General features: G+C 48.4%; 1 protein-coding gene across 7 annotated transcripts in view; it reads left to right on the forward strand.

The window, feature by feature from the left end:
* SYT17 (synaptotagmin 17) overlaps nt 1–20,020 on the forward strand; it is a 102,476-nt gene extending 82,456 nt beyond the window's left edge. For all 7 annotated transcript variants that reach the window (XM_072753760.1, XM_072753761.1, XM_072753757.1 and 4 more), the window contains 4 exons: nt 8,909–9,074; nt 15,510–15,603; nt 18,349–18,481; nt 19,705–20,020. In XM_072753760.1, coding sequence (XP_072609861.1) covers nt 8,909–9,074; nt 15,510–15,603; nt 18,349–18,481; nt 19,705–19,784 — 473 coding nt within the window. In that variant the 3' untranslated portion in view covers nt 19,785–20,020. The remainder of the gene's footprint in view (nt 1–8,908; nt 9,075–15,509; nt 15,604–18,348; nt 18,482–19,704) is intronic.
* The last annotated feature ends 5,242 nt before the right edge of the window (nt 20,021–25,262 follow it).

Consider the following 25,262-nt stretch of genomic DNA (forward strand, 5'->3'; position numbering starts at 1 on the left):
GAAAATGGAGGTCAGAGTGGCACCCTTTGGGGCTACTCTGCACAGGGAGGAAGATAAAGTGGGGAAGTGCTTCAGGCTTGGAGCTTGGCACCACAGGAAAGTCTGAAAAGGGTATTTCGGGTAGGGATTTGGATCTGGGTACCCCCCACCCCCACCCTGGCTGTGATAGCTGTTCCCAGGGACCTTTCAGACCTGCTGCTGTGCCACCACAGGCTGGGCATGCAAGGGGACACAGCTGTCCCTCTCATGGCCTCCCTGGAGGTCACTGCTCCGTGGCCCACTTCTGTGGGTTTTTTGTGTCCCCTGCAAATAGAACTTGCCAGCCTCTGGCATGTGCCCCGCCCCCCCGCCCCCCACAGTCCCACTTGAAAGACTCAGGGCTTCAAATGAGTTCACTTTCTTCCTCTTTGCCATGTGGAGACCCGGGTGCTCACTCTGAGGGACCCGTCTGGGTGGGAAGATTCGTGAATCCTTCAGTCTGCCCTGGACTGAGGATCTTGCCTGTCACCTCCACCCTGTGGGTTCTTCCCAAACATTGTTTAAAATATCTAAAATAATAAGAATACCTATAACCAATTGGGATTTACATAGCCCTCACTTGGTGCCAGGCATTGTTTTAAGCACTTTTTGTATATGGATTTGTTTTTTGGTTTTTGTTTTTAAAGATTTTATTTGTTTATTCATGAGAGACACACAGACAGAGAGAGAGAGAGAGAGAGAGAGGCAGAGATACAGGCAGAGGGAGAAGCAGGCTCCATGCAGGGAGCCTGATGCGGGACTCAATCTCGGGACCCCAGGATCACACCCTGGGCTGAAGGTGGTGCTAAACTGCTGAGCCACCCAGGGATCTCCTTGTATATGGATTTGATTTATTTAACCTCCACAATAAGTCTATGACAGGGATACTATTCGGATCCCCATTAAAGCGCATCTAATAATGAAATACTCATAAGATTCCCATAAGACCCCATTCCTGGGCTGTTACTGCGCTAGGGTGAATTTAAACAGTGGGGTGATAGAGGTGCCGGATAAAATACCTGATGCCCGGGTACATCTGAATTTCAGATAAGCAATCATCTTTTAGTATAAGCATGTCTCAAATATTGCCTGGGACATAAGCTTAAAATGATGTGTTGTCTGAAATTCAGATGTACCTGGGCATCCTTCCCTGATGGTGGCAGGTGAGTGGCGGTCTTTGTTCATTTGGGCAAGCATTAGGGGCTCAGCTTCTGTCATAAACTCTCTGAGTGTCTGTCTTCGCTCGGGCTGCCATCACTAAGTCCAATAGACTGGGTGGCTTTGACAACAGGAAGTCATTTCTCACAGTTCAGAGGCTGGGAAGTTGAGGTGCTGCTTGATTCTGTGCCCTGGTGAGTGCTCTCTTGCTCGTTTGCTGATGGCCACCTTCCTTGTGTCCTCACATGGCAGAGAGAGAAAGGGCATGTGCACACTCTGGCCTCTCTTCCTCTTCCTATAAGGACACTAATCCCATCATGGCGGCCTCCCCATGACCTCATCTAACCCTAATTACCCCCCAAAGACCCCCCTTCCAAACACCATCACATGGGGGGTTAACACTCCAGCATATGAAGTAGGTAGGAGGAGACACAGAAATTCAGTCCCTCACAGTGACTCTGCATCCTTGCTGTTGGGCCTCAGTCTCCTCATCCATGCAATGGGCGAGCAGGGGAGAAGGTGGACAAAATATCCTTGAGGTCTGCCTCGTATATCCCACAGCCTTGCCTTTCCGTCTGGGGTGTGTGGGAAGGGCCAGAGGCTGAGTCTGCAAGTGGAACAGGTGGGAAGTCTCTCTCACTGGCCTGTTCCTGTGACACCTCTTTCTGAGCATCAGGTTTCCTCCCCTGGAAACTGGGGATCATAATGGCACCTACTAAATGTTTTGGGGATCTTCAGTGAGATCCTGCAGAGGAAGTGCTTAGCACATGAGTTATTACTGCCAGCTCTTCTGCTGCAGCAGCTGTTGGTGATGTGATAGAAATGGTCAGGAGACACAGCTTGGAATTCCGGTCAGCCCACCCCTCCCATGTTACAGTTGTAGAAACTGAGGCCTGCGGAGGCCAGTGACCCTGCCAAGGTCATCCTCCGTCCAAGTGGTGGTTCTCTTGCTCTCCAGGTTCCCAGCCCAGCAGAAAGCCTAGTTGGAGCCGGAGCAACAGATCTTCTAGATGAAAGTGACTTCAACCCAGAAGGGAGTGTGTGAGTGTAAGCATGTGTGTGTGTGTGTGTGTGTGTGTGAGAGAGAGAGAGAGAGAGAGAGAGAGAGTGAGCAAGAGTGTGCACGTTGATGTGGACCAGGGAGGGCTTCCCTAGGGTCATGGTTGGGCCTTTGCCAACCACAAAGGTGAGTGCACAGCCAGGAGCCCTCCTTACCGAGAATGGGCCTAGTCGTCTTCCTCCCCGGATCTCAGCCTTTCTGTGCAAAGCAGGACAGAGCATCAGTCATTTCATCACTCATCCCATGGCTCCCGACTTTCCATGAACATGCAAATACATGCACCTAGTGCGACTCAGCCATACTTCTGGATTTGCTTTGGAAAGAAATCCCTTTAGATGCTTCTGAGAGACTTGGGAGGGTTTAGCCAGACTACGGCCTTTTCCCAAACCCTTTCCTCCAAACCTGGCTTCCATCACATTGTTCAAGTGGATTAATGAGTGTAGAGCGCTTTAGAAGAGAGCCTGGCATGTCGTAGAAGCGGCATAAATATTTGCTATTAGGGCTCTTCAACCATTACCGTCAAGTTTCCGTGCCTGGCTCGGCAAGGCGCGTTTGAAGCCAGGGTGGGGGTGGAGGTGGGGGGGCTGCTTCTGCAGGGCTTCGGGAGTAGGCGAGGCATCAGGCCTGTCCTTCCCTCCAGGAAGCTGGCATTGCGCTCCTTGCTGCAGGCAGGTCCCAGGCTGTCTCTGCTCTAGTAATATTCAGTGCTTTCTGGAATGCCCACTACGAGCCGGGCCGTGGCTGCCCTGTGAAGTAGGCATCATCATCGTGTCCATTATAGAGATGAGAAAACAGAGGCACGGAGAGCTGAGTGTCCAACGGGGCCGCTGGACTCGAGAGTCCAAGCTGGAGCATAGAGGTCTGAGCAACCTGATGTCCCCACTTTCTAGAATACACTCTGGGGCCTGGATCATAGATCCAGATCCCAGAGTGCCCCGCGGACACTGACCCACTCCCCAGGCCTCCTCTATGGGCACAAGGAGTCTGCATATCACTGGAATGCGCCTTAGGGTAGGATAACTCGTGGCCTTGGCCCTGGTTCCTCTCCCCAGACGGTGAGACTGTGAGGGCACAGACCTCAAAGCCGAATAGGAACCCAGGAGACATTGAATTATTTGCTTGATTAACTTTTTTGGTCTTAGTCGGCTCAGGCTGCTATAATGTATAGTGAAAATACCATAGACTGGGAGGCCTGAACAGTAGGAATTTATCTCTCACAGTTCTGGAGCCTGGGAGGTCCAAAATGAAGATCCTGAGCAACTTGGCTCCTGGTGAGTACTCAGCCCTCGGATGGCCACCGTGCTGTGTCCTCACCTGGCAGAGAGAGAGGTGGTGGTGGCAGGGCGGGGGTGCATGGGGGGGCGGGGGGTACTCTGGTCCCTCTCCTTTCTCTTCTTTTTTAAAAAAATTGTATTTATTTATTTGAGAGAGAGAGAGCAGGGGGAGGGGCAGAGGGAGAAGCTGGCTCCCCATGGAGCAGGGAGCCAGACTTGAACTCAGGCACTCGACCCTGGGACTTGAACCTGGGACTCAACCCTGGGACTTGAACCTGGGACTCGACTCTGGGACTCTGGGATCATGACCTGAGCCGAAGGCAGACGCTCAACCAACTGAGCCACCCAGGGGCCCTCTTTCTCTTCTTATAGGAGCACCTATCCTATCATGGGTGCCCCCCATGACCCCATCTAACTCGACTCACCTCCCAAACACCCCGCTTCCAAAGACATGGGATTAGAGCTTCAACATATGACTTTGAAGAGGGAGAGACACAAGCATTCAGTCCATGACACTGTTAAATTTGGTGTTTAATATATCTGTCTTGCAAATGAGAAAACCAAGGGCAGAAAAAATATGTTTTCTGGAAGTGCTTAATGTTTAGGGATTTCTTTCTCTTTTTTTTTTTAAGATTTATTTATTTATTAGAGAGAGAGCGAGAGGAGGGGGAGACGGGAGGAGAGAGGAGGAGGAGGAGCAGACTTCCTGCTGAGCAGGGAGCTGGATGCAGAGCCTCGATCCCAGAACCCTGGGATCCTGACCTGAGCCAAAGGCAGACTCTTAACTGACTGAGCCACCCAGGCGCCCTTTGTTTAAGGATTTCTGAGCTCACCCTGATAGCACCACTTGCCAGCTGTGGGAGTAAGTGACTTAACCTCTCTGAGACTCAGTTTCCTCAGCTGTGAAATGGGGATACTGGTGCCCTCCTAGGCTGGTCTCAGCAATTACATACTCACCACCGAATGAATGGCCACTCTTTGGACAATACAAGAAGTCACCCAGTGCTTTTTTCCTCTGTATCATGTGGCCACAAGGGTGACCCAGAGAAGGGAAAGCAAAGCTTAGGCATGAGAGGCCCAGGACCCCCGGTTCTGGCAACCAGAGCCAGGCCTCACGGGTGAGGAGGATGGCCTGATAGTGGGATGTGTAGTCAGGGAGGCAGCAGGAAGCAAAAGCGGTGAGGGCAACAGAGCCCTCCCAAGGGCCACCTTCCAGGAAGGTTAAGCACTTCCTCCTGTCTCCTGGGATCTGGGCCCCTGTAGTGGGAGTGGGGTGGGGGCTGGGATGTGGACCCCAGAGCCTTCCTCACCTCCTCTCCTGGCCGGCTCTCAAGGCTGATCTGGGCAGGAGGCGGCAGGGTAGTGCATTTGTAGGCGGCTGGATTGGGGCCAGGGGAGCCAGCAGCCAGATTGAGTGGGAAGGTGACAATTTATTCTTTTAAAAAGAGAGAGGGGGGGGGGTGGGAATGAGCCCTGAACTCCACTGGTGTGTGCTTTTTTCTTCATAAGCTCAGAGCTCCTAAAGACTTTGACTCCCACCCCAGCTGAGAGACCTTGGTGGCCTTTAGTGCTGCTAATTGAAGTAAAAGACCTTGCAGTTTGGCCTCCTGGTTTCCAGAGCAACAAGCTCCTTTGTGCATCCCTTCCCCTCTCTATCCCTCCACCCTCCCTCTGTCACCTCTGGCCTCATCTCTTGCCTTCCCACCCTTCTCAGATTCCCAGCAAGCTGAGCCATTTGCAGATGTTCTCCAAAGGTTCCATTCTCTCATACCTCCGGACCTTTGCACCTCCTGTGTCTGAGCACCTGAAACATTTTCTCTGATTCCTGTCTTTCAGGTCTCAGATGACACATCATCCCCTCCAGGAGGACTCCCAGATCTCCAAATCCGTCTATGCCCCTTTTAGGTGCTCCTGTGACAACTCCCTGAAATTCCCCCATCTGGAAAGGGGACTCTGTGCCCCGTCGTAATCACCCACAGGCTCCTTGAAGAGAGGGTTGTGGCGGCCCCCAGTTCAACTAGGGAGGAAAAGGGGGCAAACAAACGACCAGCTTCCACAATAATTAGGGGGCTGCTCCCTCAAGTTTTTGCTCGCAGGACACACATCCACAAATGACATATTAATGACATTTTATATCTGTACTTCTTTTTCTTTTTGTTTTTTTTTTTAAGATTTTATTTATTTATTTGACAGAGAGAGGGACAGAGAGAGGACAAGCAGGGAGAGCAGCAGGCAGAAGGAAAGGAAGAAGCAGACTCCCTGCTGAGCAGGGAGCCCAACATGACATGGAGCTCGATCCCAGGACCCCAAGATCATGACCTGAGCCAAAGGCAGACACTTAACCAACAAGCTACCCAGACAGCCCTGTGCTAATTTTTCTTAATGTCAATCTCCATTAGACTGTAAGACCCAAGAGTTCAGAAGCCACCATATCTCCAGCATGTAGCCAACTAGCTGCCTGAGCCCAGGTAGGTGCTCAAACAGGAATTGTTGAATGAAAAAGAGAATGAATGAAGGACCAGACCATCAAGATTGAGACAAAAGGAAATGGGCTTAAATGCAGCAGGAAACCCGGGTACCTGGGTGACTCAGTCGGTTAGGCATCAGCCTTCTGCCTTCTGCTCAGGCTATCATCCCTCTACCCCTCTCCCCTCCTCCTGCTCATGCTCTCTCTCTCTTTCAAATAAATAAATAAATAAAATATTTTTAAAAAGAAGAAAAAATGGAGCAGGAATCCCTAAATTAGATCTGGAGCCACACAGCCTGGCTTTAAAAACCACCTCTGCCCCTTAGGAGCTGTGTGATCAAAAAAAAAAAAAAGGAGCTGTGTGATCTTGGGCAAGTTATTCAATCTCTCTGTCATTTGGTTTCTTCCTCTGTAAAGTGGGAGTGATTGTGGTACCTACCTTGTAGGATGTGTGGGCACTACATGAATCAATGGGTACAGAGAGCTTGACACAATGTCTGAGTCAGAAGAAAGCTGGGCAGTGTTGGTCATGTTTATCACATTGCCATCCTTATCTGTAAAAGCCATAAACCTAGAGAGATCCCTTCAGGAGGGAGACCCGGATTAGTGCAGGCTACTTTGGGGTTCAGGCTGATGAGAGACCTCTGGGATCCTTCTGTTCTCCGTTTCACAAATCCCAGAGGCAAAGGGGGTGCAGGGATACCAGGCAGGGTGAAGTTCCTTATCGTCCCAGGGCAAACTCATGCCTGTTTGCCTCCCAGACTGCTAATTAAAGGCCTTTGCCTGCCCGGGTGGAAAGGGAGTAATTGAGTAGTGACCTGTCACAGCCCCATTTTCTGGTGTGCTTCACTCCAGGCATCCATAACCACCATTTGTTGGGTGGAAAAAGTCAAAGGAACTAGCAGTGTGGAGGAGGGAGCTTGTTTTCCCCTGGGGAGACTTGATTAAAAATATCCACCAGATTTTAGGGCCCAGGAGAAGCCCTTGGGCCTCAGGGAGAGGGGAGCTCGGGCCTTTGCCTCCTCCTTTCCCCTTCCAGGCCCTTTCATTTGATTATTGCTGTCTCTCTACTAGATAAAAGGTTAGTGCCACAAAGTCCCCACAAAGAACTCAGCAACACCCAGCACTGTAAGGGGACGTAGACAGGACTGACACAGCTGCCTGGGATGGGGGACGGGCCGGTTCTGGTCAAATGAGAAAGGCCAGTGGCTCTGGTGGTGATGGGAAGCACTTAGCATAGCCCCCTTGATTAAAACAACTGACTCTTTCTTTCCCCCAAATAAATGCACAGAGGTAGAAGCATGAGCACACGCGCACACACGCACTTTTGATTTTGCATTTAATTTCAGGGGATTCAGGGAGCCCCGTTAACCCTGGTTGTGAAACCTGAGCTTATCATTAATAATCATACTATCACAGGGCAATCCATATATGCCATGCATTCTGCGAATTTATCTGGCCACCTCATGAAGTAGATGCTAAAAGACTGTCAACCAGTCTCAGCCCTGTTAATTGCCCATGGTGAAGCATCCTGCGGACTTTCAGATCAAGACTTTGGTGTCAGGAGGCTGAGTTCAAATCCCATCTGCAGGATGACCTTGGGCAAGTCACTTAACCTAAGTAAGCCTCAGTTTCCCTGTATGTGTTTGGCACATCATAAATGCTCCATAATTGTTGTCCACTACTTAATTATTCAGGAGCTCAGCCAGCTGTTACAGTGGCTTGAAAGGCGAAGACCCCACATCCTTAGGTGACTGCAAAAGGGACCCCAAAGACCAGCCAGTTTGACAGCTGAGAAGGGAGGAAATGTGCCATTGTCACAAGACACGTCAGGCAGAGCTGGTGGCTGGGACTCAGGCCCCCAGATCCCAGTCCAACAGATTTCACCATTGCCCACTGCCACGGGTGAGCCACCTCACGTTGTTCAAGGAAGGTTTTAGGCATGCCCTCCAACCCCTAACGAGTCATCTTGAGTTGTGGTTTCCAAAAAGAGTATCTCCTAAGAGGCCTTCAAGGGAGGCCAACACTTGGGAAAACTTTATTGCCCCAATCATGGGTTTTCCCTTGTGTGCTTTTTTCAGAATTAGGAACACATCTTGAACCCCAGTGGTTTGATGAGCTCCAGATAGAAATAGTTTGATGAGCTGTCGTTTGTCAATAAACACCTGGAAAAATCTCCGCCCTCAACAGAGAGCCCGGAATTGCAAATTGAAACAAGATAGTATTTTTTGCTTATAAAATTTGCAAAGATTGCCATGAAAGTGATAACATGGAGCGCTGGCAAGGGCCCTGTGAGGTGGGCACTCTCAGGCATTACTGGGGAGTATAAATTGCTTTCAGGAGGCAATTTAGCAAACTGTATCAAAGCCTTAAAAATCCCTCCTCAGAAAATCACCAGAAATGCTGAAAAAGCTTGATGCACAAGGGCTGTTCGTCTCAGCATTCGGTGTAATTGTTTTTAAAGAGGGGAACCAGTCTGATTATCCACAAATTAGGGGGATGATTAAATAAACTCTAGGGGGGGCCATTCAGTGGAGTATTCAAGAGCTATTTAAAAACAATGTTTACAAAAAAATTTATATAATGACATGGGGGAAATATATTCTCACTTTTGGGATACAGAATACTGACAGGTATGTAGAGTACAATATAATAATTGAATTTTTACAAATCACTGCATTCAAGCAGCACATGAAGAAAAATACACTAGAGCAGTAACATTTTCCAGGTGTTCTATCATGAGCACATATTACTTTTGTCATTTGGTAAATTTTGGGTATGCTTGTGTTCTTTGGACCTCAGGCATGGAATTTGACTTATCATAATGGGCCATGTTTTATTTTCATTCTTGAAAAGGTGTCAGAAGCTGTTTGCAAACCTTGTTTGCACACTGCCAACCCTCCCGCCAGTCTGTGTTCTTTCTGCCCACAGCCATGCCGGAGCTGCCCCGGGCTTCCCTCTGCCCCCTGTTCTGGATGGAGTTCAAAGGCCACTGCTACAGATTTTTCCCTCTCAATAAGACTTGGGCTGAGGCTGACTTCTACTGTTCTGAGTTCTCCATCGGCAGGAAGTCCGCCAAACTGGCCTCCATCCACAGGTGAGTGGACGTCTGTCCCCCACAGCCCGACTGAGCACCCCCTTTGGAAAGGGGAGTGAGAAATGCATTTCTCACTGGTGTTTCTCTTTGGTAATTCTAGCTAATTTGATCTAGCCTGAATTCTCATTGGAACAGTAGAAGGCAAAGCATTTAGCTTGGGTAGCAAATGGCATGCTGCAGGATCCGTCTTCATAAGCGCTGATTTTGTGCTGTGGCCCGCACTACGGCACAGGGGGGCTTGACCCTGTGAAAAACTCACATAAATACATGCAAAGAATATGATATGAGGAATGACAACTGACATTTATTTGTTGGGTGTTTATAGACATCATCATGTTGAAGCTGTCTCTCAAACCATATTAGGTAGGGATCTTCATTGTACAGACACGGAATGTGATCCTCCAAGACGGTGACTTGCTCAAAGTTACCTACCTATAAAGTGGTGGAGCTGGGATTTGAACCCAAACAGCCAAATTCCGTAGCCCACCCACCGAGGCCTCCTTCCACATTCCTCTGTGTCTCCCTTATAAGTCCCAGTCACACTGACCATCTCAAAGTTCTCCAGTCTGGTCCAGCCCTTTTACTCTTCCATACTTTTGCATATTCTGTTCCCTCTGCTGGGAATTGCCATTCCCCAGTAAATACCTCCTCAGCCTTCAAGGCTCATCTCTTCACTGAAGTCACCCCAACTCTGGCATCCTAATTGCACTCATTGCCCGCCTCTCCCAGAGCACTTTCTTTCATCACCCTGTTTTCACATCAGACGTCCTCGCCGACCTGTGGGTTCCTTGAAGCCAAGAGTGCTACGTTCCAATGGTACCCCAACCACAGCTTCACAACCCTGCTTCTGTTTCTCAAGAATCTCAGAAAGACAGTTGGTGCTTTATGCTTTAGAGTCACCGAATTTTGTTAAAAACAGAGAAGGGGTCAGGTATCTTAATTTTTAAGCAAATCCTCCATGGTTTCATCCAACAGATATGGAGAGCTCCCCCTGTAATCTCAGGGGTGCTCAAGAATATAGGGAGGCAGTCAGATCTTCAGGAGAAGAGGAACCACTACAAATATGAAAAACAGAGAATTTAACACGCATAAGTGATGGAATCTAAGAACTGAAAGAGGCAACAGTGAGGCAGACCAGAGATTCACAACGGCAGGAAGGAGGGAAGCCAATCCCACCTCTAAGGGGAGGGCAGACTAGTCTTTTTTCTTCTTCTTATTTTTTTTTTTTTAGATTGTATTTATTTATTTGAGAGAGTCAGAGAGAGAGAGAGAGAGAGAGAGCAGGAGCAGGGGGGAGAGGGAGAAGCAGGCTCCCTGCTGAGCTGGGAGACCAAGATGGGACTCAATCCCAAGACCCCAAGATCATGACCTGAGCTGAAGGCACACATGCTTAACTGATTGAGCTCCCCAGTTGCCCCAGGGCAAACTAGTCTTAGGGGAGCTGGAGCCACCCAGGTGAGGCAGCCCCTGCCAGCGACTCCCAAGGCAGAGAGGGAGACACATACCCTGGTTTCTCTCTCCCTCCCATCCTTATCCATGCCTCCAACTACTTGCCGGGCAGCTGACAAGAAAACCTGGGAAAAGTGGTCTTCAGGGCAAATCCTCTGTGATATAGAACAGAGCACAGGACTGGCACTTACCAGGATGAGTCAAAGAAGCTCTCGAAAATTTCGAGCCGGGGGGTGCCTCAGGGACTCAGTCAGTTGAGCACCTGCCTTCAGCTCAGGTCAGGATCCCGGGGTCCTGGGATCCAGCCCCGCATTGGGCTCCCTACTCAATGGGGTGTCTGCTTCTCCCACTCCTCCCCCCATGCTCTATCTCTTTCTTTCATATAAATAAATAAAATCTGGGGATCCCTGGGTGGCGCAGCGGTTTGGCGCCTGCCTTTGGCCCAGGGCGCGATCCTGGAGACCCGGGATCGAATCCCACATCGGGCTCCCGGTGCATGGAGCCTGCTTCTCCCTCTGCCTGTGTCTCTGCCCCTCTCTCTCTCTCTCTCTCTCTCTCTCTGTGACTATCATAAATTTAAAAAATTAAAAATAAATAAATAAATAAATAAAATCTTTTTAAAAAAAATTACGAGACTATGGAGGAAAATGAAATACATGTGATAAAAAGTAAATTCTAAAATGATTTCAGGGGCACCTGGGTGGCTCAGTCGGTTAAGTGTCCAACTCTTGATTTCAGCTCAGGTCTTGATCTCAGGGTCATGGGTTCAAGTCCCATGTCAGCATGGAGCCTGCTTGAGATTCTGTGTCTCCCTCTTCCTCCGCCCCTCCACCCCAGAACACTCTCTTTCTTAAAAAAACAAACAAACCAAAAATCCAAATGAAGGTTTCCCTCTAGCCAGCCCACAGGAAGGGCAGCTCACCCTGCTCATGGTGCTTATAACCTTAACCTTGGTTAGCCAGGCACCAGAAAGTGTTCCAGGCAAACCTGGATGCTTCTGGCAACCCCTGACCCAATTCCTGCTCTTTTCTGCCTCAACTTACCTTCTTCCTGTCTTCTCAACTGCCAGTGCCCCTCCTTGCCTTTCTCATACTAACATTCTCTCCCTTCCTTCTCCTTTACAGGTTGTTTTCCATTTGGCCATATAAAACTTTCTTGCAAACACGTAGGAAAGTTAAACCTGAACAATTTATTCAGCTATTATACATGGAATTCAGTTTGCAGAAAGCCAGACACCATTGTAAAATCCCTAATTATATCTTGTCTCTGAGACACAACCCGATTCTGTATTTCTGGTGTTTTCTCCATGGTTTTTAATTTTTTTTCTTTCATAATTAAACACACAATCAGCTTATGTCTGTGGAGCATCTGATTGAAGCTTCAGACCCTCATACTTTCTGCTTACCTAATAATTTCCATCTTTGTTCAATTGAATTAAGTTCATCTAATCCGTGCTCCTGGATACTTACGGTAGCAACTTGGGCTTCTCTCTGTTCCAGTTATTTTGACTAGATATGGGGGAAATGCAATAAAATATTGAAATAGTTTCCCAAGCAAGTGTTGTTGAACAAAGAGGGCAAAAATCACTAAAAGTGACTGGACAGCCACTCCACCAGATGACTCCTCAAAATGTATGTTCGGCCGTCAGTGTAGCCACACGGTGAATGAGGGAGGCATTTGGGGATTCCAGCACTTGCCCAGCTGGGTAGGACCAAGGTCAAAGACCCATTGGGCTGAAAAACACTTTGTCCCCAGAAATTGGATCATTCACATGTCAGAACACACACTCTTGGAACATTGATATTGAATGGAGCCTGCTGATGGCATGAGAGGAAATGTCAAATAGATATAAGACTTGCTATTGGTCTGTGTGTTCCTTGTGGCCCATTTGGAGAGACCAGACCATGAGAAATAGAGAACTAAACCAACCAGCCTACCCCTGGGAGGTCAGAAACGTGTGCTCCAGGTGGTCCAGGAGCAGTTATGGGTGCTCACAGCAGACTTCCTGGAAGAGCTGGTCCTGGATCCAGGACCTTGAAGAATTTAGGAAACTTAAGGAATGGGAACATCAGATGTTCCAGTTGGAGAAGCCCATGGGAGGAGATGTTATATGCACTAAGGACACTAGAGTCAGACAGTCCTGGACTAGTCCTACCTCAGCCTCGTCCTCCTCACACCATCTAACCAAGGAGACCAAGCATGTGAAGCTCTCCCATGGTTAGCTCGACTGAGTGCTCAATAGTAGGAGCTGTTAATGATTTCATTTGTTAGAATCCTAAACATCTCAGGGCGTCAGTTCTTACTTAGCGGTCCCATGTCAGCTCATCTTTGCGAGGGCACGCAAGCCCTGCCTCACTCACCCTCTTTTCCCTCCCTTTCCTCCAATTCAGGCTGCTGTTACAACAATACTACAGACAGGGGGGCTGATAAACAACAGAAATTTATTTCTCCCAGTTCCAGGGGCTGGAAGTTTAAAATCAGGGTGCCAGCACAGCTGGGTTCTTGGTTAGAGCTCGCTCTGAGGTTCACAAATGGGCCATCTTCATGCTGCATCCTCACAAGATGGAAGGGGTGACAGCGCTCTCTGGCACCTCTTTCTTCAGGCCCCTCATCTCACTCCTGAGGGCTCCACCCTCACGATCCAATCACCTCTCAAAGTCCCCACCTCCTAATACCATCACATCGGGGGTTAGGTTTCAACATATGAATTTGAGAGGGACCCTAAGATTTAGTTTATAACAGTATTTGCTAAGCAACTCCCTGAATGTGACTGCCTGGAGAATCATGTCAGGAAAGATGCTGAGGGCCAGGGGTCTAAGTGCTTCTGGAATGGAGTAGTAATTTCTTCCACAAACACAAAATTAAGGAGAATAAAAGTGGGTGCTTTGATTTGCTACCAATGGCTCAAGACAAAGGCAATCCAATGGTGGGCATTTTCGACAAGATGGCAGCCTTTGGAGGGTGGCCATTCCAATGAAGCCAATGAGAGCAGATATACTTTGTGGCAACATAGAGGGTCCGTCCACATAGTCCTGTTTTGAAGTGAGTTGTTCGCTAGGTGTTAGGTCCGAGGCTGATAATTACTACCTTATAATAACTTCCTCATCACACCAAACTTTACCTTTAAATGCCAGGTGGAAGCCAAAACTGGGAATCCCCTGTCCAGTGGGATCTGTGCCTTTGGGTCTGGGAACCCTGTGAGTGCGGTGTGGCTTTTGTTCAGCCATGTGCTTTCACTTGCTTTGTCCACCCTCCTGACCTTGGCCAATGGCATTTCTCAGGCTCACTGACGTCAGAGCACTGGGTAAGCCGTCATCACCCTCCACGGTCTTCCTGCAGCAACCCCATGTACCATGTGCCCACATGACTACAACCCAAGAAGGAAAGGCAGTGGTGGGAGCTGGGCCCTTTCCAGATGCCTGTGTCTGTTTATCAGGAAGGAGAGTATGTCCAAAGTGTCCATTACAAACTTCCCCTCACATCCAATCGGCCAAACTGGGTTTTATGGCCAGCGTTAGCTCTAAAGGAGGCTGGAAAGTGAAATCTAGCTTGCCTAACTTCTGCAGGCAACAGGCAAAGGGATTAGACATGGCTGTGGAGTAAGCAACCAGTAGTATAATTTCTGTGCCCGAGTGCCAGTTTGATGCGAGGATTCACTGAGTTCATGGGTGCAAAACAAGCACAGTGCGCAGAAAACATTTTAATGATCAAATGAAAATCTCTATGTCTATCTCTCCATCCATCCATCTCTATTTCTTTGTTATTTTTGGCAGCAGACTACCTTCAGTGTCCTCCACTGATTTCTTTTGTTAGGTGAATTATTTTATAAGCTCTTTGCAATAGGAGGTGAGAATCCCCCAAAAGACCCCAATGCCTTCTGCTATGGTTTGAATATTTGTGTCCCCCCCCCCAAGTTCGTATGTTGAAATCCTAACACCCAGTGTGATCATATTAGGAGGTGGGGCCTTTGGGAGGTGCTTATGCCATGAGGCTGAAGCCCTCATGAATGGGATTAGTGCCCTCATGCAAGAGACCCCACAGCGCTCCCCTAACCCCTTCCTCCATGTGAGGATAAAGTGAGAAGTCTGTGACCCAGAAGACAGCCCTCACCTGACCATGCTGACACCCTGACCTTGGACTTTTACCCCCCAGAACTGTTCTGGAGAAATAGAGTTCTGTTGTTGGAAAGCCATCTAGTCGATGGCATTTAGATATAGCAGCCTGAAAAGACACTTTGTAAGGAGAGTGGACTGTTAACTGAAGAGCTTTGGTTTTGCTGAGTGGGCTCTGCTAAGTTCAAGCCCAGGGCTGAATTTTCCAGAAAAGCAAAAGATTTTGGAGATGGAATGTGAGAAAAAAAAATTAGTATGATAAGTAAAGACTCGCTGCATAAGGAGGGCTTTTGAGAGAAAACAAAAATGTCTAGTAGAGATTTGTCTTAAATTATTTCATGTGCATAATGTAGTATAAACCTCTTTGTCTCTTCACGATATTGTCAATATACTCCAGCTTGTTCACTTGTGTTTTGGAGGCAGATTTAAATTTTTAAGATGAATCGCAGTGCTGAGATCTGCTTTGAACCAGGATGAATCCAATCCAGGGGTGCCTATGAAAGACAGTCACGCAGCCTAGGTGGCTCAGCGGTTTAGCGCCACCTTCAGCCCAGGGCGTGATCCTGGAGACTCGGGATCGAGTCCCATGTCGGTCTCCCTGCATGGAGCCTGCTTCTCCCTCTGCCTGTGTCTCTGCCTCTCTCTCTCTGTGTGTCTCTCATGAATAAATAAATAAAATCTTTAAAAAAAAAAAAAAGAAGAAGAAGAAAAGACAGTCACATCTGGGTGATGTAATTAAAGAAAGAGCAGGATTGCATCATACCGTCAATTGACGTTGGTCCAGGAAGGTTAACAAGGATTGCTTTCAATTTTCAACTCTGTCCTATGAAAAGAGGCAAGGAGTAACATGCAATGGCGTTGCTCACATTTGCAGCTGGGAAGAGAATGTCTTTGTATATGACCTGGTGAACAGCTGTGTGCCTGGGATCCCAGCTGACATCTGGACAGGGCTTCATGATCATAGACAGGTAAGAAAGCAATGGCCATCAGGCCTTCTTGGAAGCTTCAGCCAAGACGCCACTTCGATTTAGCCAATCTTTCGCATGGCATCTAAATGCCAGGTGACTGCTATGTGCCCCACACACAGAGAGAAATCAGACACCAAGACGTCCCAGTTAGAATATAGTGGTGCAAAAGAGCATATGATGGGAACACAGTATGGTCAGAGAAGCCTCCATTTGGGTTTGAGTTCCCAAAAAGTCATACACAAATGTGTAATTACATGTGCAAGAGATTTCTGTGGGGAAAGATCTGGGAGGATAAAAAAAAAAAAAAGGAGGCAGGGAAGGTGTCCAGGCAGAAATGTGGGTCTGAGACCTGTGAGGGGAGCAGGGGAAGGAAGGCTGGAGAGGAAGAGCCTCTGATCACAGCATATGATCTGAGAAAGATTTGGTTAGGCCAGTGGGGAGTTGCCTGAGTTGTCTCTCGGGCAAGAAGGCCATTAGAGGAGTGCTGCACCCGGCAGGAATGGGGCAGCCATCGCACCCTCGAGTATTTGCTGAGACAGGGCCTGGGCACAGCCTGGAGGAAGCCAGGTCTCTCTGTGAAGGCAGGAATGGACCCAAGGGGGCAGGCGAGTTCAGGCCGTCAGTCAGCTATGTTCCCTGTAGCAGGTCCTCCTAAAGGAGCTCTCAGCAGTGTCCTTCCATGGCTACCCCGGCCCCCTAGTTGAGAGACGTTTAAGCTGGTGTCTAATGGATATATAGGAGTCAGCCAGAGGAAGAAGTAGGTAAAGGGAATAGCATGGGCCAAAGGCCTGAAGTGTGAGCGCTCGTGACCCATTCAAGGACCTTAAAGACAAGCGAGTCTGGGATGCAGAGTGGGGCAGGGGTCGATGGGTTAATGGTGAGGCATTGGGCCAAAAAGGATAGCCAGCACCAGACCTTATAGCTGGCGATATCCTTGCAGACTTCACGGGGACATTGTGTCCCCATACTTGCCCTGGGTGAGCTGAATACTGTCTCTCTTCTGCACCTGTGCTGCCAGCCTCACCCCAGAGTACTGTGGGGCACAGGTCTCCAGTTCCAGCTCCTGTCCTGTCACTTACTGGTGGGTAGATGACTTGGGGCAATTTTTTTTTTTTTTTTTTTTTTTTACCTCTCTGGGCTTCAGTTTCCTCAGATACAAAACTGGGACAATGACAATAATGCCTTGGTGTAAAAAAGTAAAGAGCTTAGCCTGGTGCTTGGCACACTATCACAGCTCATTAGGCTGGTGGGAGCTGCTGTCAAAGGAGCAAAAGTAACCATAGTGGCCAAACTCAATAGAGATCTATCTTTTAAATCCATAGAGTTCATCTGGCAAGAACCTATATAGAAGTTGTAATTTAAAAAAAAACAAACCACATTTCTATTTGTAATAGTAACTTTAAAATAGGACTATGTGGGTTGGGGGGGTGTTGGGCGGCTCAGTCGGTTAAGCATCTGACTCTTGGTTTCGAATCAGGTCCTGATCTCAGGGTCGTGAGATCGAGACCCAGGTTGGGCTTCCTGCTCATCGAGGGGTCTACTTGAAGATTCTCTTTCTCCCTCTGCCCCTCTCCCCAGTTGTGTGTGTATGCTCACATGCATGCTCTCGCTCGCTCTCTCTCTCCCTCTCTGTGTCTCTCAAATAAATAAATGTTAAAATAAAGTGGGATTATAAGGGTGCCTGGCTGGCTCGGTCAGAAGAGCGTGCAACTCTTGATCTTGAGGTCATGAGTTCAAGCCCCACATTGGGCATAGAGAGTGCTTAAGTAAATAAATAAACCTTTAAAAATATATATATGAAATGAAATGGGATGATGAAGACACTCAACTGGGGCTTAAGGAACTTGTATTACAACATTTAAGAATGATAGTACAGTAAAGGGGCTTGTTTTTTTAAATTTTCTTTTCGGGGCTGGGGCACCAGGAACTGGGTACCAGCTAAGTCCTCCATGGGTTTTACCCCATCAGTCCCCCAGGACCTTTCTGGGGGCAGACATCAGCCCCGTGGTAACGGTGCAGAAACCGACGCGGAGAGGTAAGGTCCCTTGTCCAGATTGCGGTGAAGAGGTGGGTAGAGCTGCAGGGACAAGCTCTGACCTCTCTGGGAGGCGCATGCCATGCCCGTGATCGCCCCCTCCGCAATCATCAGTGCTCCGGGGGAGACTTTTCTAAGAACTTGAATAAATGCAGAAACGGCTTGTGTTCCAGAACATTGCAAAGATGTAGTCCTCTCCACAGTTAATTTGCACATTTATTTTAACACCAATCAAATTCCCGACAGGCGTTCTCTTGTAATTGGACAGAGCAGTCCCACATCGGGCAAGAAAAATACACCCTCTGTGGACAAAGGGAAAGAAATGAAGGGTGACCCCTGTCTGCTGGTAAATTAAAAAAAAAAAAAGTATAGTAGGTAAGGTCTTGGGTTCGAATCCCAGCACTAATGCTTTATGAAGCTGTACGACTTTGGCTGGCTAGACCACTCTGATCTCGGTTTCCTCACCTGTGAAATGGGGATAAGGGTGCCCACCTTGAGGACAGCGAGGTGAAAGCACCTGGCGTGGCCCCTGATGAGGCTTCACTGAGCGGCAGCTGGCAGTGGTAGCACGACACTATCTCACAGCCACCGAGGACCTCTGTCCTGCTCCACAGGGAGGTGTTGGGTGTCATTCCCCAGCTGGGGCTGGCTCTCATGCCAGATCTTTCTCTCGTGGGCTTGCTTCCTCCACTCGGGATGGGACTGCCCAGGAAGGCCAGTTTGAGTGGACGGATGGCTCCTCCTATGACTACAGCTACTGGGACGGGAGCCAGCCAGATGACGGCGTCCACGCGGACCCCGAAGAGGAGGATTGCGTGCAGATATGGTACCGGCCCAGCAGCGGTGGGTGCCCCAGGGAGCAGGGCTCCTGCAGGGGTGCTGGGGAGGTGCCGTGGGCAGCCAATTAGGTGGCTAGGGGCGCCAGGGGCCTTCTCCACGGTGGATGCAGTTTAAACAGTATGTGGCAGTGCGTGGTTGACATGCAGGCTGCAATCTGCGATTGGAATGAAAAGGTATTAGTGGTAGGGGTGGGGCCAGGGCGGGGAGCACTTGTACAAGGAGCAAAGGACAGGATGGTGCTTCTGTGTCAGCTGGCCAGGGCACCCACGTGCAACCCTAGCCCAGGCTCCCGAGGATTGGAACTGAAACCTGGCTGCAGAAGCATGCAAGTGTAAGTGGTGAAAAGAATACACACCAGGGTTCGAGCCCCAGCCCTGCTGCTCTCCAGCTCTGTGTCCTTGCAGGGAATTACGTGTGCTCTCGGACATCCCGTGTGCCCTTCTGTAAAATGGGTTTAGTAAGCATTCCTACCCACAGGGCAGATCTGGGGGTTATAGGAGATACAGCTGGGCCGGCCTGGAACCCCGGCTCCACCCCTTATTAATCTCGGGGGCCCAAAGTGAACGCCTTCACCTCTTGGTACCTGGATGTCTTCATCTGCAAAATGAGCTAATGCTACTTAACTTGCAGGGTTGCTGTGAAGAAGAAAGAAGCTAATGCACATAAGGTGGCCACTATGGCTTGCATGCGGTATTAGCAATCGCCGCCATCAGGATTAACGGTATCATCACTCCTCACACCAACCCTGAGAAGTAAAAACTATCAATATTCTCATTTGGCAGATGAAGAAACGGAAGCTCAGAGAAGTTCAGTGATTTGCTCATGGTCACACAGCAAGTAGTGAAGCGGTTTCAAACAAAGATTTACTGAAGTCCAGATTCAAGCACTCAACTGCTACTCCCTGGGTGCTCTTTTTCTTTTCCTGGTCAGGAGAGGCAGGTATGGAACAGGGACTTGCTACCCTGGAGACCAGGCTGGAGCCTGGGAGCCAGAGCTGGGCCTAGTATCAGGGTGAAGTTTGTCCTGCCCTATCCACAGTGGCAAGTCAAGACTAGCCTTATGAGAGAGAAAGGCTGGACAGCAGCCTCATCAAGCATCAGCAAGAAAGGGGTGCCAGTGCAGATGTGAGGCCACTGGAGAGGGCTTTTACTCCAGTGGGGTGGTGAGGTGACTTTTACTGTGGTAGGTGGACCCTCACCCAGATTCTCTGCTTCTTTCCATCACAGCTCTGAGGTCCTGGAATGATAACACCTGCAACCACAAGTTCCCCTTTGTCTGCAAGATCGCCTCTCTGACCATTCACTGATCCAGTCTTGGCCCCTCACAGTGAGCCCAGCTCCAACACCATCTTGTAGCTGTACATAACATAGATCAAACAATAATGTGAAACACAGATGAGATAGAGCTCCCGGGCAGAGATTTGAAGCAAACAAGCTTTAATGATACAGAGTGGTTACTTGGTCATAAGTGACAGGATACACAAGATAAACTGGCTTGATAAATAAAAAGGGGCGGCAGATTTGTTGCCCCAAGTAAACAGAAGTCCAAGGTTGTTCTAGATTCAGACTTGAATTTCATTGGCCTGGCTCAGCACATTCCACTTTGGTGTATGTTGGTTGGCTAGGCCCTGCCTAGATGCACATCTCTGGGCAGGAAGGGATGGGAGTCAATACCATCTGAACCACGTGGGCCTAAAGAGGTGGGTGGTTCCCCAAAGAAAAACAAAAATATTAACGAATCTATACATTGCCAGTGGGAGAATAAAACAGTGAAGCCATCCTGGAAAACAACATGGTGCTTCCTCAACAAGTTGAACATAGAATTACCATATGACCCAGCAATTCCAATGCTGGATATATACCCAATGGTATTGAAGACAGGTATTCGAAGGTGAAGGGTCATAGTAGCATTATTCACAATGGCCCCCAAAGTGGAAACATCTTTGGGGGTACCACCCAGATGACCTCATCCCATGGGTCAGGGTCCCAGCTAGGGCCCTTGACCATAGCCTTGCTTGGGAGCTTAACTGCCTTTGAAGTTCGATCCCTCTGAATCCTGGGCTTGGTCTGCCCTCCTGCCAGCTTCTTTGTCTGCAACCAAAGAGGTTTCTTGGCTTTCACTTCTAGAGCAAGGGTCTGTTACTTGTCCTTGGCTGATGAGTATCCTTCTGTAGAGCATCAAAGCCTTGTAGCAACAGCCATCCAACCTAGTTATGCTCAGGGGTACTGTATTCTCTGTTCATCGACTGCCTGATACATGGCCTCTCCTACAGCATTCCCTGCCCCCCAGTACATCCTCCCAGCTCAGTCCATCGAGTTACAACCACCTTGTGCCAGGGCCTGTCTGGGTTCTACCCACCACTACCAATTGCCAGCATAGAGGGAAGCCATCCTGCCCCTAAGCTCTGCCTTGTTGCCTGCTTCTTCAGACCACTCCCAGTATCAGTGGTTCTAGACTGGGTTTTCTGGTAGCAGTTGCTGAAACAGAGTTTGGCATAGAGGTCATTTATTAGGAATCAATACCTGTGAGAGGAAAGCAGAGGAACAAGTGGACCTGAGATGTGACCTGGTGAATTATCAGCCAGCCTGGCAGGGAGATCCAGGAGAAATATTGACATCGGAGCAGACCACATGGGGCTGAGATGGCCAGGCCATTCAGTCAGTGACACAGGTTTCCCCAGAAAGGATGTTACTTCTCCGGGGCTGATGCTGACCCTGAAGGAGCTGACAGCTAAGAGCTCTTTGCCCTCTTTCCCCGGAGGGGGATCTGAGTGGGGCATCTCCATGTTACCACAACTGGAATCACCTGGGTCAGGTGATTTGAACCACCAGGTTCAAAGCACCTGGGTGGCTCAGTCTGTTAAGCATCCAACTCTTGATTTCAGCTCAGGTCATGATTTCAGGGTCATGGGATCGAGCCCTAAGTTGGGCTCTGTGCTGAGCGTGGAGCCTACTTAGGATTCTCTCTCTCTCTCTCTCTCTCTCTTCTCCCTTAGCCCCTCCTCCCTTCTCTCAAATAATAAATAAAATATATCTTTTAAAAAAAGACATAGATTCAAATCCCACCATTTCCACTTACCATGTGACCCCATTTAAGTGACTTAACCTCTCTGAGTGTCAGTTTTCTCCTTGGAAAAATGGAGATGCATTCCCCTCCAGCTCTGACTGTGATTTATCAGGAAGCTCTGGGTAATGAGGAGCTACCATAGGTGACTTTTCCTGAAAACTAAAACTCATTCCGCAAGCATCACAACTAACTCTATTTTTTCTACTTTGAATAGGAATCTTCTAAACAGTGTTATACATTTCCCTGCTTCCCTAAACAGATGATATTCAACAAGATTAGTCTTTTCTCGATGATTCAGGGTCATGTGCGCTTCATCTACTTCAGGTATTTTTGTCGCCTGTCATCATATCTGGGTGTCAGTGTGCCAGTCTCTGACAGCCCACAGAATCTCCCATCTTTTCTAGACTGTTGCTGCTGAGATGCTGTGGGCAGGGAAGCCAGGCAACCAAGCCTGAGAATAACCCATGAGAGAGAAAGTGAGAGAGAGAGGGTGGGGGGAAAGCAGGGGAGATAGATAAGTGATGGATGCATGGATGGATGGATGGGCAGATGGGTGGATGAACAGATGCATGGGTGCATGGATGGATGGATGGATGGATGGATAGATGGGCAGATGGATGAATGGATGGACGGGTGGATAGGTGGAAGGATGGGTGGATGCATGCATGAATGCATGCATGGATGGAATGGATGGGTAGATAGATGGGCAGATAGATGAATGGATGGATGGGTAGATGGGTGGATGCATGCATGAATGCATGGATGGATGGATGGATGGGTAGATAGATGGGCAGATAGATGGATGGATGGATGCATGCATGGAAGAAAGGGTGGAAACAATCAAGAGATATTTTTAGAGAGACCTAGACGTGGATAGATGGGCAGACAGACAGGGAGGCTGGCACTCAAGATAATAAATATATATCACCCATAGGATGGTCGTAAGTGAAGCATACAGTCCCAGCATGCAGACATATCAAAATGTATTTAACACTCCTTCTATTGTTAATCTTTTAGCTGCATCTAATTTTTCCCTATTACAGATAACACAGTAATAAGCTGTGTATATCTCTGTATATACATCCTCAATTATTTTCCTGGGGATATATTCCTAGAAGTGGAATTACCAGTTCAAAGTGTATGCACATTTAAGAAATAGGATTACTTTTTTATTACAAAAATGTGCATGCAGACTGCAAAAACATATGCAGCGTGCCTCGTGTGTATCTCCCATAATCCCACCAGCCAGAGTTAGCCACTATTGACCTTTTGATGGTGTTTTCTGGGCTTATGTACTGTGAGCACCATGAGAATTCACCTTGAGGGCCTCCTACTCCCAGGGAAATAATTGACTGAGGGCCCTGGCTTTTGTGGCTGAAATCCATCGTTTTGTTTTCTCCGAGGCCTTACTACCTATAGGCTGCTCCCAGGCAATGACTGAGCAGCCCTGTTCCTGGGGAGGGAGGGGGCAGCATTCCTTTGTTGGTGGACTTTGGCTCAGGGACACCAGATGGCCTTGCTGAACTTGCCTTAGACCACAGGCCAGTCTAGGACACCTCTACCCTCTGTCCTTCCCTGGGGGGCCAGACTTGCATCACAGGCTGACACCTCTCCCAGCCTTCCCTGGCTCTCTTCGTATTTTGTTTCACAGTCATTTCCTCCAATAAAATCCTTGCACAGTTAATCCATCCTGGTGCCTGCTTCTCAGGGGACCCAGATTAACACATACACCTCAAATACAATGAGACACTCCCCCCAAAAGTCCGTTCTAATTTATATTCATACCTGCAGTGTATAGAGTCCCTCTTTACCTGCACTTTTGCCAACACATTGGCCCACCTTCAGACTGAGCCCCCAGTTAGCAGATGGATGCTCCTTTTGCTCCCTTGCCAGTCCTCAGAGGCAAGTGCATCACTGAGACTGTTTTGATTGCTGGTGACAGAAAACCCAACCCAAACGGCATTAAACCCAAGAAGACTTTGATTTACTCATTAAGCTGAAAAGCCCAGAGGTATCTAGCTTCAGTCGCAGCTCGATCCAGGGGCTTAAATGATATTGTCAAAGATATTTGTCTCCCTGTTCTGCCGCTATGGTGTCTGCTTGATCCTGAAGCTCCAGTCTCTCCACTTGGGAAAACAAAAATGGCCAGTTTAATTCTACAGCTCATATCCTTCAAGAGAAGGAGGGGTGTCTCTCAGAAGCCCTGGCAACCATCTCTTATCATATCATTGGCTGTACCTGGGTTGTTTGGCCAATTCAACCCATCATCATGGCCAGGAGGAGAAAAGATTGATTGCTTAAGTCAATCAGTCTTGCAGGATCCATGCAATCAAGCCTGAGAGCTGAAGACATGTGGCTTTCCAAAAGGAATTGGAGGTATGTTTTGTCAAAAAAGAGCTGATGGAAGCCATATTGAAAACAACAACAACAAAAATATCTCTAGTACCAGAAGGCAGTGAGAAACCAACTCTAAATTTCAAACTGGTGGGCAGCCCAGGTGGCTCAGTGGTTTAGCACTGCCTTCAGCCCAGGGCCTGATGCTGGAGATCAGGGATCGAGTCCCACATCCGGCTTCCTGTGTGGAGCCTGTTTCTCCCTCTGCCTGTGTCTCTGCCTCTCTCCCTCTGTGTCTCTCATGAATAAATACATAAAATCATTTAAAAAATAAAAAAATAAAAAATATTTCAAATTGGGAAGGAAGATGAGAACACAGAAAGCTAACTGCAGCCTCAGGGCAGTCTTCCCAGAGAAGGGCAAGACCACATCTCACGCCCGTGAAAAGTCTTTGGAGGGAGTGTTTTTTCTTCCTATTCTCAGCTTGTAACAAGTAGCATATTCTCTGTAGGGCTGCAAAAGGGAACCAGGAGCTGTTATTAGCTGTCAAAATAAACACAAGGGGCATAGTTAAGTGGTTTACCCAATTCAAAGGATAACAATAATATATTAAAAAAACAAAACAACAACAACAGAGAAATCAAACCTGTTATTTTGAAGTGAATTTCAGAGCCAACAGCCAGGCATCCATCCTTTTAAGGAGGCTCGGACCAGCTGGGGAATTCTCTTGAGGAAGCCCGTCCTCACAAATATGCCATGTTAGAAGAATCCAGGGCTTTCTTTTCTATCCAGGTTAGGCTGCAACAGCACTTCTTGCCAAAATCTACTGACTGAAAAAAAAAAAACCCAAAAAAACAAAAAAACAAAATCTACTGACTGTCAGGGACCTTAGCCATGGAAACTGGTGCAGTCCTCTCAACAAGCCCACTACAGGGGCTCTGCTGAGCCTCAAGGTGAGGATCGTGAGCTTGGAGTCAGAGTCGTGGCTCAGAGCCCAGCCGCGGCACTTGCAAGGTCTAACCCGGGGCAAGCTGCTTCACCTCGCCAGGCTTCCACTTGGAAATGCAAATGGGAATGAGGCTGTGAGGACAGAGTGAGATGCTCCATGAAAAGTGCTTACACAGTGGCTGGCACATAGTAGACACTCAATAAACATCCGCTGTCATTATGCTGATTGGTACTCCCATGCCCACTTCATCAGCTAGGCCAAGGACAGGACACCGCCCATTTAGTATTGAACCAGGATGACTCGGCACCTGTTGCGTGTACTTGAGAATGTCCTTGTTGCCACAGATCCTTCTTTCTGTGACACTTCAACATCCCTGGGCGATGTTCATTCCAGTTTATCTCCTCAAAGGAAGAAACCTTTCAACCCACGTGGGCA

The sequence above is a fragment of the Vulpes vulpes genome, chromosome 3 (genome assembly GCF_048418805.1).
Source record: "Vulpes vulpes isolate BD-2025 chromosome 3, VulVul3, whole genome shotgun sequence".
Lineage (NCBI taxonomy): Eukaryota > Metazoa > Chordata > Mammalia > Carnivora > Canidae > Vulpes > Vulpes vulpes.